The sequence below is a fragment of the Bison bison genome, unplaced genomic scaffold, assembly GCF_000754665.1.
Source record: "Bison bison bison isolate TAMUID 2011002044 unplaced genomic scaffold, Bison_UMD1.0 scf7180017864053, whole genome shotgun sequence".
Taxonomy (NCBI): domain Eukaryota; kingdom Metazoa; phylum Chordata; class Mammalia; order Artiodactyla; family Bovidae; genus Bison; species Bison bison.
Window position 1 is genome coordinate 421125 of NW_011494625.1, and position 13804 is coordinate 434928.

The 13804-nt window shown below is 50.3% G+C and overlaps 1 protein-coding gene across 1 annotated transcript in view; it reads left to right on the plus strand.

Annotated features, from left to right (window-relative positions):
• CDYL (chromodomain protein, Y-like) overlaps positions 1–13804 on the plus strand; it is a 35429-nt gene that overhangs the window by 3378 nt on the left and 18247 nt on the right. The window contains exons 4-6 of the mRNA XM_010835881.1: positions 1801–1895; positions 2638–2861; positions 11659–11752. Of these exons, the coding sequence (XP_010834183.1) occupies positions 1801–1895; positions 2638–2861; positions 11659–11752 (413 nt within the window). The remainder of the gene's footprint in view (positions 1–1800; positions 1896–2637; positions 2862–11658; positions 11753–13804) is intronic.

Consider the following 13804-nt stretch of genomic DNA (forward strand, 5'->3'; position numbering starts at 1 on the left):
TGGGGTGAGAGTGACTTACTCCCCAGGGCCCCTGGAGCGTCCTCCTCTCCTGCCCCCTCAAATCCACCACAAATTGAGACCCTCCCCTCCGTGCAGATGGTGGGGAGGCCAGCAGCACCCTGGGAGTGTCTGCAGGGCTGCAGTGGGCCCGGCTTGCAGGGGTGTCGGGGCTGCTTGTCGGGGTCGGGGCGCCTCGCCTCCCGTCACCCTGATGCGTAGAAGGCGCTAGACTTGGGCTCCAGGAGGGATCTTCTCTCATGGGGCTCAGTGCCCCGCGCCCCTTGGCCGGAGCCAAGCCTGCGTGTGGCGGGTGTGAGTCGGGCAGGACAGTGCTCACTGCAGGAGAACTGGCGTCATCCTTTGTGGCCCCGTCCCCGGGTCATGCTCACGGGAGCGGGTGCAGTTGCAGAGACAGGTCCACGGGCCAGAGCACAGAACCTTCCAGAAAAGCCCGTGCTCGCCCTTGGCGTGTCTCTTTCACAACAAGCTGGGCTGAGGCCCTTCTGAGGAGTTGGTCCGCGTTCGCACATTCTTAACACAGGGTTAATTTTAGAGCTGCACCAGAACACTGATTTGTTTTTCTAAAACTAATTGAAGCACTGCTCGTGGAGTCATTGGGAAACGAACCATCTCCTATTCAAAACATTAATCGTGTGGGGGGATATTTTTGCTACCAAGCACAACAGATATTTAAATGTCTGTTACCCAAAAGAGTAAATGTTTCTGGAGAATTTTAACACACACACAGTGACTCTTACAGACTAACCATATGTGTTTAGTTTTTGATGATTTTAAGTATGAAACAGAGGTTTAAAAGATGAATATATTGCTTTATTCAGAAATAGAAAAAGTTTTAAATTTAGGCAGTGCAGCTGTCTTTCTAGTCTATTTTATTAATAAGTTAATGATTCTGTTTTTATGCTCTTTTAATTGCCTGGTGAATCCTACAAAAGCAATTGCTTTTAAAAACTATATTATCATTACTTTGTTTTTTTGTGAATTCAAATATGTTGTTGATCACCATTCCACAAGTATGACTTTGAGAAAATGTTATTAGCAAACTTTTTTTTCTAATGACATCTAAACTTTATCAGTGTTACTGTGTAGGGTTGGCAGCTGGATTTTAAGTCCAAACTCATTGGTAAAGAACATGCCTGCCCATGCAGGAGATGAGAGTTCATTCAGTCCCTGGGTCGGGAATATCTCCTAAAGGAAGGCATGGCAACCCACTCCAGTATTCTTCCCTGGAGAGTCCCATGAACAGAGGAGCCTGGTGGGCTACAGTTCACGGAGTCGCAAAGAGTCGGCTACTAACAACAGGTTCAGGAGGGAAGTGACTGAGGAGACACCTCAACGGACCACGTTTTCCATCTCGTGAGCATTTTCATTCAAAGCAAGGACCCGGGAGGAAGCGTGCTGCTTCCAGAGAGGTGCACGTAAAGTCCTGCGCTGAGTATGTGAGACAGGTGATGGGCCCTGGCCCCTGTGCCCGTCAGGGAAGCCCAGAGCTCCTTTGTCAGAGGCAGCCTGGGGCTGCTTACTGCGTAAGCGTGGGAAGCACTGAAAGTGGGGGCTGAATCCCAGGGAGGTTAAGAGGCCCGGAGACTGGGGTGCAGAGGGGCCCAGCGGGGCCACCGCAGGGAGTGCCCGCAGGACAAGAGGGCGTTTGAAGCCACACAGCAGCAGACAGTCAGTTAAACGTGCGCCCAAGGGTGCGACACGAGGGATTTCCCTTTGAAACCAGCAGATGTCGGTTGGCATCTCCTGTCTGACGGGCCCCCGCGTCCTGGACGCTCCCAGCCGCCTGGACAAGCCCGGGTCCCTGCGGGAGGAGCCCCCGCCGGACCTCTGCACTCTGTGCTCTGCTCCTGGGGGACACCCCCCCTCACTCTCCTGTGAGGGTCTCTAGGGACACTCAGGGATACCTGGGACTCGGGGCAGCATTGACCAGTGAGCCCACTTCGGGGTCCCTGTGACCGTGTGGTTTCTCTCTCTCTTCCCACTCTCTGTGGTGTCTGCTCCCGTGCCTGCAGTTCTTGGGGTCGTGGTCCCCAGAGCAGCAGCAGCAGCACCCGGGCACGTGCCCAGGCCCCGTCCCACCTCCCGAACTGGACTCTCGGGGGCCAGGGTGCCTCCAGGGGGCTCCAGTGCCATCCTGTGCTGCTTTCCTGTAACTTCGTGGTTTTGTGGAGCAGGATGGGAAATAATTGTCCGCTAATACTAAGTTCATCTAACTGTCCGCAACTTTATTTTAGGTTCTTATAGATTTAGTTCCTATTCAGTCTTGATTAAAATTGTCTTCAGGTGTTCATAATATCTTTTTATTAAGTATTTTAACAGTTAAAATTTTTAAAGAACAGGAAGACATAAAGTATTGGGTTGGCAAAAAAAATTCTGTCCGGTTTTTCTGTAATACCTTAAAACATCTCAAAGGGAAAAAAAAAGGTAAAAGTCCCGCCTCCCCCATCCCATCACCTCCTCCTCTGAGAACTGCTGCTAACAGTCTTTTCCTTCCAGAAACTATACAGACATGCGCATTTTTAAATGCATCAGTGGGCTCCTGCTTGTCTTACGGTTCTGCCACGTAGGTTTCTTTTTTAACTTTATGATACATCTTGGATGTGTTTTCACACTCAGGTGAACAGCTCTCCATCCTTATTGTGGTCGTGGTTATTGACGGCGTGAACGTCTCTGGTGACGCCTGCCGTCCAGCGGTGGCGGTGGCGGCGCGCCTCTCGGCAGGGGGCGCTGTGCTTGGGCCCCGGCGGCCCTGCTCAGCGTCCCGGGCTCTGCCTTTAGGTGCGAGCCTGGCCTCAGGCGCGCGCACGGGTGGTGGTGGGGCCTGCGTCTCCGAGCGTCCTGTAGGGGAGAACCACATTATATAGTTTTTTTCCCTGTAAGTGAATATATTTTATTGATATCCCTGTCTTAATCCATAAATAAATAAATCCACAAGTTATCCATAAATGCTGTGAATGGGACAAGTACCCTGAGCGGAACGGGACAGTGTACCATCAACCGCTCCCCTCAGAATCCCGATTCCTTCCCCAGAGGGAACGTTCATGATGTGACGTGTGTCAGTCCAGATGTTTTTCTGTCTGCTGGTACTCTTCAGCGTGGAGTCCTGCCCCATAAACGTGCTTGGGTTTGTCTTTCTCACTTGACGTCACATCTTGGAGAACTTTCTATGTTAAGATTCATATCTCTGTCTCACTTCTTTTTAAGCTGTAAGCTTGATTTTTTTTTTAAAATATGATTTCCGCCTTACGGGGCTGCTGGGAGACAGTGCTGGGAAAGCACTCTGCCCTTGATCCGCGTGCTCACCGTTTTCTGTGCTTTGCCTCACTTCCTCGCTCCCGGCCCCCCGCGTGTGTGTTTATACCCACGTGGACGCACGTGTAGACATGCGGCTCTCCTGAGTCGTTTGAGGCTGTACACTTGCTGCTGTGAGCAAGGGTGGATGCAAGGGCTACAGCGGACCTAAGGTTTTGAGCGATGGGTGCAAATTCATCTCTAAACCAACCCGAAGACCAGGTGCCCATTCACCTGTTAACTCTTCATAAATCTACCTGCCTGATGAGAAGGTAGAAAATGGTATCATTATTTGTTACAATTGCCTGTTTGCTTTCATTTTTCTGTTGATTTTCTTAATATATCCCTTGCCTATTGGGAGGGGGTGGGGGCAGAGGGTGGCTAGTTTAACTTTTTCAAAATGTGAAGACTTTATATCCACGGCAGCCTTACCGGGGACCACGCTTATCTCGTGTCTGAGCCCGAGTGTGTGCACATCCTCCTGGCCCCACACAGGACGGGGGCTCCCACGCCAGCGGGTAGTGTGTGTGGGCCTGTCTGGCGTCTGCCTTCAGGGGTTTACAGCAGCTGATGAGAGTCCCGGTGCCTTTTCTCCCGTCACCTGCTTCATCCTGAGGGGGGTGCGGTCAGGAGCCTTTAAGTTTGCTTTTGAAAATTAAACACTTGGCTCCGTCTGGGTCAGGGGTGAAGGCCATGGAGCCTGAAACGCGTCCTCTGTCTGGAAGCCCCTCTCTTCCCCAGGGCTGGCAGCTCAAGTGGGGGTCCACTTTCGACAGCAGCCTTCTCTCTCCAGCCCACGGGACTGATTCTCCTGATAGCTGTCGTCATGGCAATTTCTGGGAGTCTACAGGGATCAGAGCCTTAACAGGAACAATCTCTGGTTCTAATTCAACCCTCAAGTCAAGTAGTTAACGAGACGTGGTGTATGTCAGGAGGCATGCTCACAATTGTGATTGTTCCATGGGTTTTGCATCTCATCCCGTGAGTGAGTCCACCTGTCATGTGTCAGACGGGGCGGCAGGACTGAGATGTCAGCGCGGTGCTCGCACAGACAGTGGTACCACGAGAGGTGGGAGAGTGTAGGACGGCCAGACGCCCCCTGACCTCGGCCTCCATGGGACCCCGCGGGCTTGTGAGAGGGGCGGTGCGGCGGGAGCAAGGCTCCTCTTGTTCCCTGTCTCCAGGCTCTTGGCATTAAGCCTAATCGCCGTCACCACGGAGGAGGACAGGTTAACTGTGCTGCTCAGTTTTACGAATGAGAAGTTGCTGTAACTGCCAAGTATTCCCTTTTAGTACAGGTCTTGGAGTTTTGGAAACCATGAGATAGAAATGGTATAACCGTTTCTGTATATAATGTGGATATATAACGGGGCTTGGCATACAGCCAGGGGAGAGCCAGCGTTGGGGGTGGGGTTTGAAATCAGGTGACCAATGCTGGGTGGCTGCTGCTCAGCCTGAAGTTACCTGGTTGTTAAAATATTGTTAGCTCACATAAAAATTGGACCCAGCTTTTCAAGTCCAGCAGTGACATAGACACATTGGTGTCTCACGGTGGTTGGTACTTACTTACGGTTGACCCTTGATGACCACCGCGGGGGTGTTGGGGGTGCCAGCCCTGTACACAGGTGAACGTCTGCGTGTAACTTACAGGTGGCCTCTGTGTCCTCAGCTCGTTCGTGGCCACAGTTCTGCCGTGTCTGCAAGTGGTGAATTCTGAGGTGTTACACAGCAGGTGTGTGTATGTAGACACTGCACAGCTCTATACGTTCATCCACGGGCTCTTAGGTTGTTCCCTATCTTGGCTATTGTAAGTAACGCTGCTGTGAACAAAAGGGAGTGTGTATCTTTCTGAGTTAGCATTTTTATTCTCTTCAGATAAATACCTAGAAATGGGAATTGCTGGGTCATATGGTAATTGTACATTTTAAATTTTTGAAGAGCCTCCAAAATGTATTTCCATAGCGGCTGCATCTGTTTTTAGCAAAAGTTGTTGATTTTAGAACTTTGATCGAAGGATCCAGTCATAGTGGGCTTTAAAGTCCTCATGAATAATCAGTGTGAGAGTGCCTCTTCTAAGCGTTGAATAGACTCTCGGTTTCAATTTTGAGAAAGTGGTTTTGTGTCTTTAAAGATGACATGGCTGTTAATATCAAGAGGGAAGCGGTTACTGGCTGGATTTGTCTTGCTTCCCCAGGTACAGAAAGGCAGCCTGCCTCTTGCAGCGTGTGTTACGGGAAGGTGCAGAGGACCATAGATTGTGGAAAGGTGCAGAGGACCATGAGACTGTTGGAGGGAAAGGTGCAGAGGACCATGAGACTGTTGGAGGGGACAGCCAGGCGGCGAGGACTCTGAAGTTAGGAGTGAAAAGCTGAGATACAAGAAGCGGCTTTTGAGCAGATGTGTAGGTGTCTCACGGAGTATGAGTGAGTTCTCATCATTTGAGAGCGTAGAAGTTACTCTACTCCCCGGAAACGTCAGACTCTTGCTGGGGGTGGTTGAGAAGCAGCAAAACCACGTGTGATTCTGGGGATGTCCTGTGTAAGGTGGTCCTGTGAGCCAGGGTTGTTTGTTTTATTTTTGCTTTCGCTTGAGTTTGGGGAAAATAAGCAGTCCCAGTATTGACCCTGATATTGTGTGATCAAAGTCAAAATTATATGGTTTCAAGATGAATTTTTTTTTCTCCTAAAACTACCATTGCTTTCATTTGTTTTTAATCATCATATTCATTTTGAAGTTTCCAATACAATTAAGACAGCTCAGAGGGGAGCCTAGGCTATTGTTTGTTTGTTTGTTTTCAAAGCGGGAGAAATAGCGGTGGAGGTGACCAGGAGGAGTGACTTCCCTGGCAGGGGCTGTGGAGGCGGCTGGGCCTCACTCTTCACAGGAATATTACACCCGCCCTCAGAGAGGTGTGTGCGGGGTGCAGACAGCGTGGTGTCAGGATGCGCGCGCGCAATTTCCCGCCGAGCTGGGGGGCGCTTCACCCCTCAGCCCCGTCAGCAGCTGCCTGTGTCTGCTCCGCTCGGATCAAGGAGAGAGATCACTTACAGGTGTCTGTTTGGAGCAAACGTGGCTTCTTTCAAGCAGCCCCAGAATCGCTTTTTTAAGTGAATTGTTTCTAAACACAGGCTGTGATTCTCGTCTTAAGTAGTTCACTTCGGTGATTCTATGACATTGCCATACTTCTTGCTTTTCACCGACGCAAAGTCTGGTTGAATAATTCTCGGCTCGGAAATAGTCCTCGTACTGAACGGTGATCCCCTTCAGGCCTTCCAGGGGATTCCCTCTCTCCTGGGTCTCGCTTGGTGAATACTCTGGACCAGAGAGGGCAGTCTAGCCTAGGGGGTCAGCACTCTTCTGCTGTGAAGAGCCAGGTGGGAGGTGTTGTGGGCTTTGGGGCCAGACGGGCTCTGATGCCACACTCGGCTCTGCTGTGAGGGGGCCGCCGGCAGCGGAGATGAGACGGGTAGCTGGGCTCGTGCCTGGGTCTGGCCTGAGGGCGCTGTGGGCAGGCCCCTGGTCGCCCATCCGCTGGCCGCCAGGCTCTTTCCTCCTCGCCCTCACCAGCCCCTTCCCCTCAGGGAGCACAGTCTGGTATCCTAGAAGCAGGGCCCTCACCCCTGATGGTCCTGAAAGCATGTCGACCTTCCTCACATCTCCACGTGAACAGGACCTGGCATGACATTCCAGTGGCTTCTAGTGATCTGAGAAGCCCTGTGTGTGCTCTGTGCACAGTGCCTGAGACAGGCCTCTGTGGGGGCTATGATGTGGGCCTTTTCCAGTCTGCAGACGAGTTCTTAAGTTCTCTGATGGTGTTTTGATGAACAGGAGTTCTTAATGTTATGTACTCCAGTTTATCCGTTTCTTCTGTTGCTTTCTGTGCTGTTAAATCCTTTCCTCATCTCCAGACCCGCTGTCTTACGCTGTCTTCTAGAAGCTTTCGTGTTTAGGGCTCTCTGCCTTGGAGGACGTGTAGCTGTCAGGCTCTGTACACCATCACCCTTGCTGCATAAGCACCTCTGGTTACACCCGGGGCTGTCTCTGCAGGTCCGTCTCCAGGCTTCTAGTCTGTTCTCTCATCCTTCACCTGGTCCCACGTTGTCTTAACTGCAGTGTCTTGAGGTCTTGGCGTCTGGTAGAGGAAGTCCTCCCCCGTGTCCTTGTTCAGGAGGGCCCTGGTCACTCGGCCCTGTCCATGTCCACGTCCAGGGTAGGGTCAGGTTTAGGTTTCCACTCCCCAGGAGAACAGAGCCCTCCTGGGGTCTGAGCTGAGGTTGCGGTCACTGGTCATTTAGGGGAGATTGGTTTATTTACAGTCAGTACAAGTGTCTTTTAGTCTTGTGAATAGAGACGTTATATGTCTTTCATTAGCTGATTCCTTTGGATTCTCTTTTAATACTTTTGGATGTTGTTACAAACGGCATCATTTAAGTTCTTGTTTTCATGTTCTGTTTGCTGTTCTTTGTTCTAATTCATGGTTTTATCATTAAGGTTGTTTGCTGTAGAGTTATGTCGGGCACGTCACTTAGCCGTCATCATGAGGCCGTTACATGCAATCTGAGAACCTCGGGGCGGCTGGGTGGGCGTCTGTGATCTCAACGGGGCTCCCTCCAGGTCTGCGTTCAGCTGCCTGTCCAAGAGCCACAAGACAGGGAAGTGCTGAACGTTTCCCGGGACCTCTTCTCTTAGATCTGACTTATTTTTAAATAGGAACATATTAGTGCTGAATTCGACCCTGATTTTTAAAGGTGTAATCGAAGGATAAAAATAGTGATACATGAAGTGATGTTCAGCGTCACTAATTACTAGGGAAATGCAAATCAGAACCACAATGGGGTAGTACCTCGTGCCCATTAGAAAGGCTGTTACCAAAGAGGTGAGAGGTAACACGTGTTGGTGAGGGTTGGCGAAAAGGGAACCCTCCTGCACTTCTGGTGGGAATGTGACCGGTGCAGCTGCTGTAGAGAACAGTGTGGAGGTTTCTCAGAAATAAAAACAGAGCTGTGATCCGTCTGTGCTACTTCTGGGTATTTACCCAAAGAATGTGAAGGTGCTAAGTCAGAGACATGCACCGCTGTGTTCGTTGCAGCATTTACAGTAGCCGACGTATGGAAGCAACCTGAGTGCCCATCAGCAGATGAGTGGGTAAGGAAGATGTGAGGCGTGAGCACAGACGCTCACACTCACGCAAAGGAAAGCTAAGCCATTGGAATCTAATCTTGCCATTTGAGACCACATGAACTTAGAAGGTAGTGTGCTAAATGAAACAGATGAAGAGAGACAAGTATTATATGATGTCATTCGTATGTAATATTTGTGTGTGTGTGTGTGTGTGTGTAAATGAACGGACAACATAGAACAGGGTGCTGGTTACCAGACAGGAAGGGAGGTGGAGGAGGGCAAGATGGGCAGACGGGCAGCAGCGTGGGACAGACGGACACAACGGGCTCTGCTGGTGAGCACGCTGCAGGGTGCACAGAAGGCGGGTGATAACATCGTGCACATGAAACTTAGAATGTTATAAACCGGTGTTACCTCAGTTTAAAAACTACAGCCACAGTCTTGAAAGTTACTCTTTCCTCATTCTAGGCTTAGAGAAGATGGACATGTTTGGTACTGAAACATAGCTGAGGAGATGAGAAATACAGCAGTTAGGTCCAGATGCGGGTTGAAAGAAGCACTGCACTGCTGTGTGTGCAGTAAGAGTAGCGTGTTTCCAGTGTGTGCGGGATGCACGTCAGGGCCTGGGTAGGTGCTTCACGTGTGTCGGTCGCCGGATCCCACGGTCGCCGTGTGGGGCGGCTGCCAGTGAGTGGGGGAGCCAGGAAGGGCTCAAGGCGGTCTGACTCGGGAGCCCAGCCTGCAGCCACTTCAGATGAGAGTGAAACTGAAAATCCTTGTTGGGGCTTGAACGGCCTCAGCCAGAACCGCCGGGGGCAGCAGCTTGGGCCTCTTCTCCTCCGGCTGATCTGGTCTCATTCTCGTGGCGGTATCCAGGACACAGAGGGGCAAGCTCCTGTCCACAGTCCCTCGGGTCTCTGTTCCAGCTTCGAGGCTGCAAGAGTCCACCAGTCCACAGCGGGAAACCCAGGGACGGCAAAGGGCGTGGATACAGTGGAGTTCAGAATTGGGTCCGTAGTTAGTTAAAAGGTTCACTCTATTTCCAGCAGTGTTTTATCACGAGTTAATATTGCATTGCCTACATCTGTTGAGATTTTTCTTTCCCATTTGTTCCTTTAAACGAGTCAGTTACTCTGGGTTCTGCTCCTTCCTCATCCCCTCCCCCTAAACACCAAGTCAGCCTTGAGTTCCTAGAATTAAAATTAACTCAGCTTGGCTATGATACTTTATGCTGTTTATACACGGTTGCGTTTGCTTTACTAAATAATATTATAGATGTAAGATCCTAACTTATTATTGGCATTGACCTGTAATGTTCCCCTCTTGGAATAGTAATCTGACTGTTCAGATTTCACTGTTTTTAATCTTACGGTAACTTATGTAATTTGAATGTAAACATATATGTTATATCAACAACTATCTATTGAGGTTCTGTTATTTGAATAGGTAATTTTTTTGTTTGGAAAAATGAGATAGAGATCACATACCGTAAAATGCGTGCTCTGAAAGTGCTGTACTTCAGATTTTATTAAACACATCCTCCTGTTATGCAGCCTAGCCGCTGTTCCGATCCTCAACATTGTCTTCACTTCAGAAGGAGATTAGCCTGTTGGAATCCTGCCCCTGTCCACGCTCCTCCCAGCCCCTGGCGACTAGTAACTCGCTCTCCGCTCTGCGGGTTTGCCTGTTCTAGACAGTTCACGTAAATGAAATCGCCTGGGTGGATTTTCTGTGTTCTTTGTTTGGCGTGTTTTCAGAGTTCATCTGTGTTACAGTGGTAAGTGGACGCCTCATCCCTTTTTCGGCTGGATAATACTCTATAGTGTGAATATTGCACATTGTTGGTGGACGTCTGGGTCACTCCCTTGTTTAGCTGCTGCGCGTAACGCTGCTGTGAACACGTGTGTGCGTGCTCTTGCGTGGCTGTGTTTTCGGTGTTCTTGGTTAAATCCCTGGAGCGGGGTCACTGGGTGGGTGACTGTGTCTTCAGTACAGACAACGTACTTTACCCTTCTTCCGGGAGGTGATTCTTCACACCAGATGTTTTGAACGTTAAAGATATTCTGTGTTCCTATGAGTAAATTTCCTTTAGGTCCTCATGAGAGAAATCTTGACTAAAAAGAAGCTGAATCCTGAGTGAGCGTCACAGGGAATGCTTCCTGAAAGTTCCCTGTGGGTTGAATTTTTACCCAGTTCTCGTCTGAAAACTCCCTGAAAGTGCAATCAGAGCCTGTCTGGAAGGGCCAGTGATGAGCCCGGGGCGGCCGTCTCTGGCGCCAGGCCCACCCTGCGGCCTGTGTGACCCTCCCCTTCCTCCGGGTGGTCACCCTAGCCCAGCGGCTGAGCTCTGAGGACAGGCATCAAGTCCTCACCGCCTGTTTGCTTTTAAAATAAAACCATACCTTCTCATTTTCTCATGGAGCGTCCTAAGTTCAGGGACACTCAGTGTCTCTGCGGTGGAGGTCCAGCCCCATGTCCATGCCGGGCGGGTCTGGGGGCCAACGAGGGGCTGGCACATCCCCACTCCTCCCCTCTGCCTGGATCAGCTCTGCGTCTGAGGCTCCGTGTTGGAGTCTGTTCAAGGAGGAAAACCCTCGTGTGTGTGGGGGAGCGTGGGGAGAGCCACCTCCTTGGTACACTCGGGGAGCCACTGAGCGTGCGGTCCGCTCTGTTGTGTGCTCGGTCATGTCCGGCTTTCTGTGACCCCATGGACTTGGCTTCCCTGAGAGCTCAGCTGGCAAAGAATCCGCCTGCAGTGCAGGAGACCCGGTTGGACTCCTGGGTCAGGAGGATCCTCCGGAGAAGGGATCGGCTACCCACTCCAGTATTCTTGGGCTTTCCTGGTGGCTCAGCTGCCTGCAGTGTGGCAGACCTGGGTTCGATCCCTGGGTTGGGAAGATCCCCCGGAGAAGGGAAAGGCCACCCACCCCAGTGTTCTGGCCTGGAGAATTCTGTGGACCATGTGGTCCTTGGGGTCTCAAAGAGTCAGACACGCCTGCGCGACTCTCACTTTCCTTCCGCCGTGTGCTCTTAGTCTTTGCTGTCTCTTGTTCCTTCTGGTTTGGGGAGCCCTGCGTGTGTGTGTGTTTGTTTCTTGATCTTTCAAAGACCCTCAGGGAGGGACTTCTCTTGGGTCTTAGAAGTACCAGGTCATCGACTTAAGCAGTGCATTTCTCATTTAGAATCATCTTTCACTGGGGTTTCCAGCCTTGCCCTGGCCTCCAGGAAGCCCAGAGCGAAGTCTGTGTTCTGCTCTTGCTGACCAGGTGCAAGACCTCAGCTTCCCGCGGTGCTGTCACCCAGCTTCACCTTGTTGAGGGTGAGTTGTGCATTCAGCAGCTTTGCCTTTGTGGCTTTACTGATCTCTCCTGCCCATCGAGGTCTAGACACACACTGAGCTGCGAACCTCGAGTCGTGGTAGCGTTTCAGAGCACGGTTGAAGTTGGCGCAGGTGCTCTTCTGATTTAAGCTGTTGCTAATTCAGAGATGAGGTGAGGGTTGGGAGAAAGTCATTTCACATGAAGAACCCAGGTCTCCCACATTGCAGGCAGATTCTTTACCAGTGAATCCGCCTGCAACGTCGGAGACCTGGGTTCGATCCCTGGGTTGGGAAGATCCCCCGAGAAGGGAAAGGCCACCCTCCCCAGTATTCTGGCCTGGAGAATTCCGTGGACTGTATAGTCCGTGGGGTCACCAAGAGTCAGACGCGACTGAGCAGCGTCGCTTTACACAAGGGAGGAGTGCTGCTCTGCTGTCCTCTGACGCGTGGTTCGCAAGACCCAGGCTGCGACGGGGCGTGCGGATGGCACGGGAAGTCCCGATGACAGAGGTCACCCCTGGTCCCTAGCTGTTGGCTTTGCAGGTGGAAGGCTGAAGTAGGCCTCCGTGTGAATATCACAAACAACTTGACCTCGTGAGCCTCACTCTGGGTGGTAGCGTGTGATCCAAGAAGGGGTGTTGGCGTCTCGGCCTCTGTGAGGCACCCCTGCACCACCACTGGGAAATCAGCACTGGAGCGTTTTAGCCAGGAATGTACTGAATGCAGTAAATGTAGACTGAGCTGATGGTATCTGGAGTGCAGCCTGGGTTGTACTCTACATATATCTGACCACAAGTATGTCTTCCTTTAATATGTAGGATTTAAAATTATTGGGCAGGCACTATTAAACAGGGAAATCAGATTATAATCAATTCCTTACTTCTCTTACTGAAGCAGTAGTTGCAAAAGCTGGTTCTAAAAGTCAAGGCAAGTTTTATAAAGAAAAGCGTTGAGCGAATTCAGTCCTGTGTGAAATAAGGTAGGGTTGTTTTTGCAAGAAATAAAATTTTCGTAGGTAAGATGAATAGTAAGCTTCCACTGCTGAAGACTCACAGCGTGTGGGTAGTTGTTATTCTTCTTGTAGTTGTTTTTCTTCAGAATCCTTTATTTCAGGACTAAAGAGTGTGGGTCTGATAATTTTCTGTTCCTTTTTTGAAACTTTAAAGTGACACAGCATAAAGATTTTTGCTAAGCTTTTTTCTCTCCAGCGTATGACTTAAACTGGAAGCTGTTAGTGAGAAACTAAAGGGCATTGCATTAAACCATCACCAGTCTTACTGGATTCACTTTAGGAACTTATCCTGATACGTGTGTTTAGAATGATAGAATTTATATTGGTGGTAGTTTTTCCTTTTTATTTTACTTTTTCATAAGTAAAACGAAACTAAATAGCTTGAGTTTGCATCTGTAATTAAGATTTGACTCCCTGCGTGAAAGTTTCCCATCAGCCGCTTCAGAGAGCGCACTTCCCCAGTGAGGGTCTCCAGCCCTCAGTCTGAGACACTGCTGCCAACAGCTTTGGGACGTGTGACTGCCTTTTCTGCTGAGCTGAGTAAAAGTGACGCTCAGACTTCCCTCTGATCACTGAGGGCTCCCTGCTTCTCTGGATCCAGGAACCCAAGTCCCCTGAGGGATGAGTGCCCTCTGGGCAGCTCAGCTGAACCCCCAGGGAAGATTGGAGCCGGCAGTAGGCTCTTCTGCACAAGACAGGCTGCAGAGGACTGACCTTTGTGCCAGGAAACCTCTGAACACAGCACAGACTCTCTGTGTCTCTGGTTGTGACCTGAACTGATGGTAGATGTTTGCAGAGTTTTTGGTGACATTCAGCAATACGTGAACTGTGAACTTCCAGATGTTCAAGCTGGTTTTAGAAAAGGTAGAGGAACTAGAGATCAAATTGCCAACATCCTCTGGATCATCGAAAAAGCAAGAGAGTTCCAGAAAAACATCTATTTCTGCTTTATTGACTATGCCAAAGCCTTTGACTGTGTAGATCACAATAAACTGTGGAAAATTCTGAAAGAGATGGGAATACCAGACCACCTGATCTGC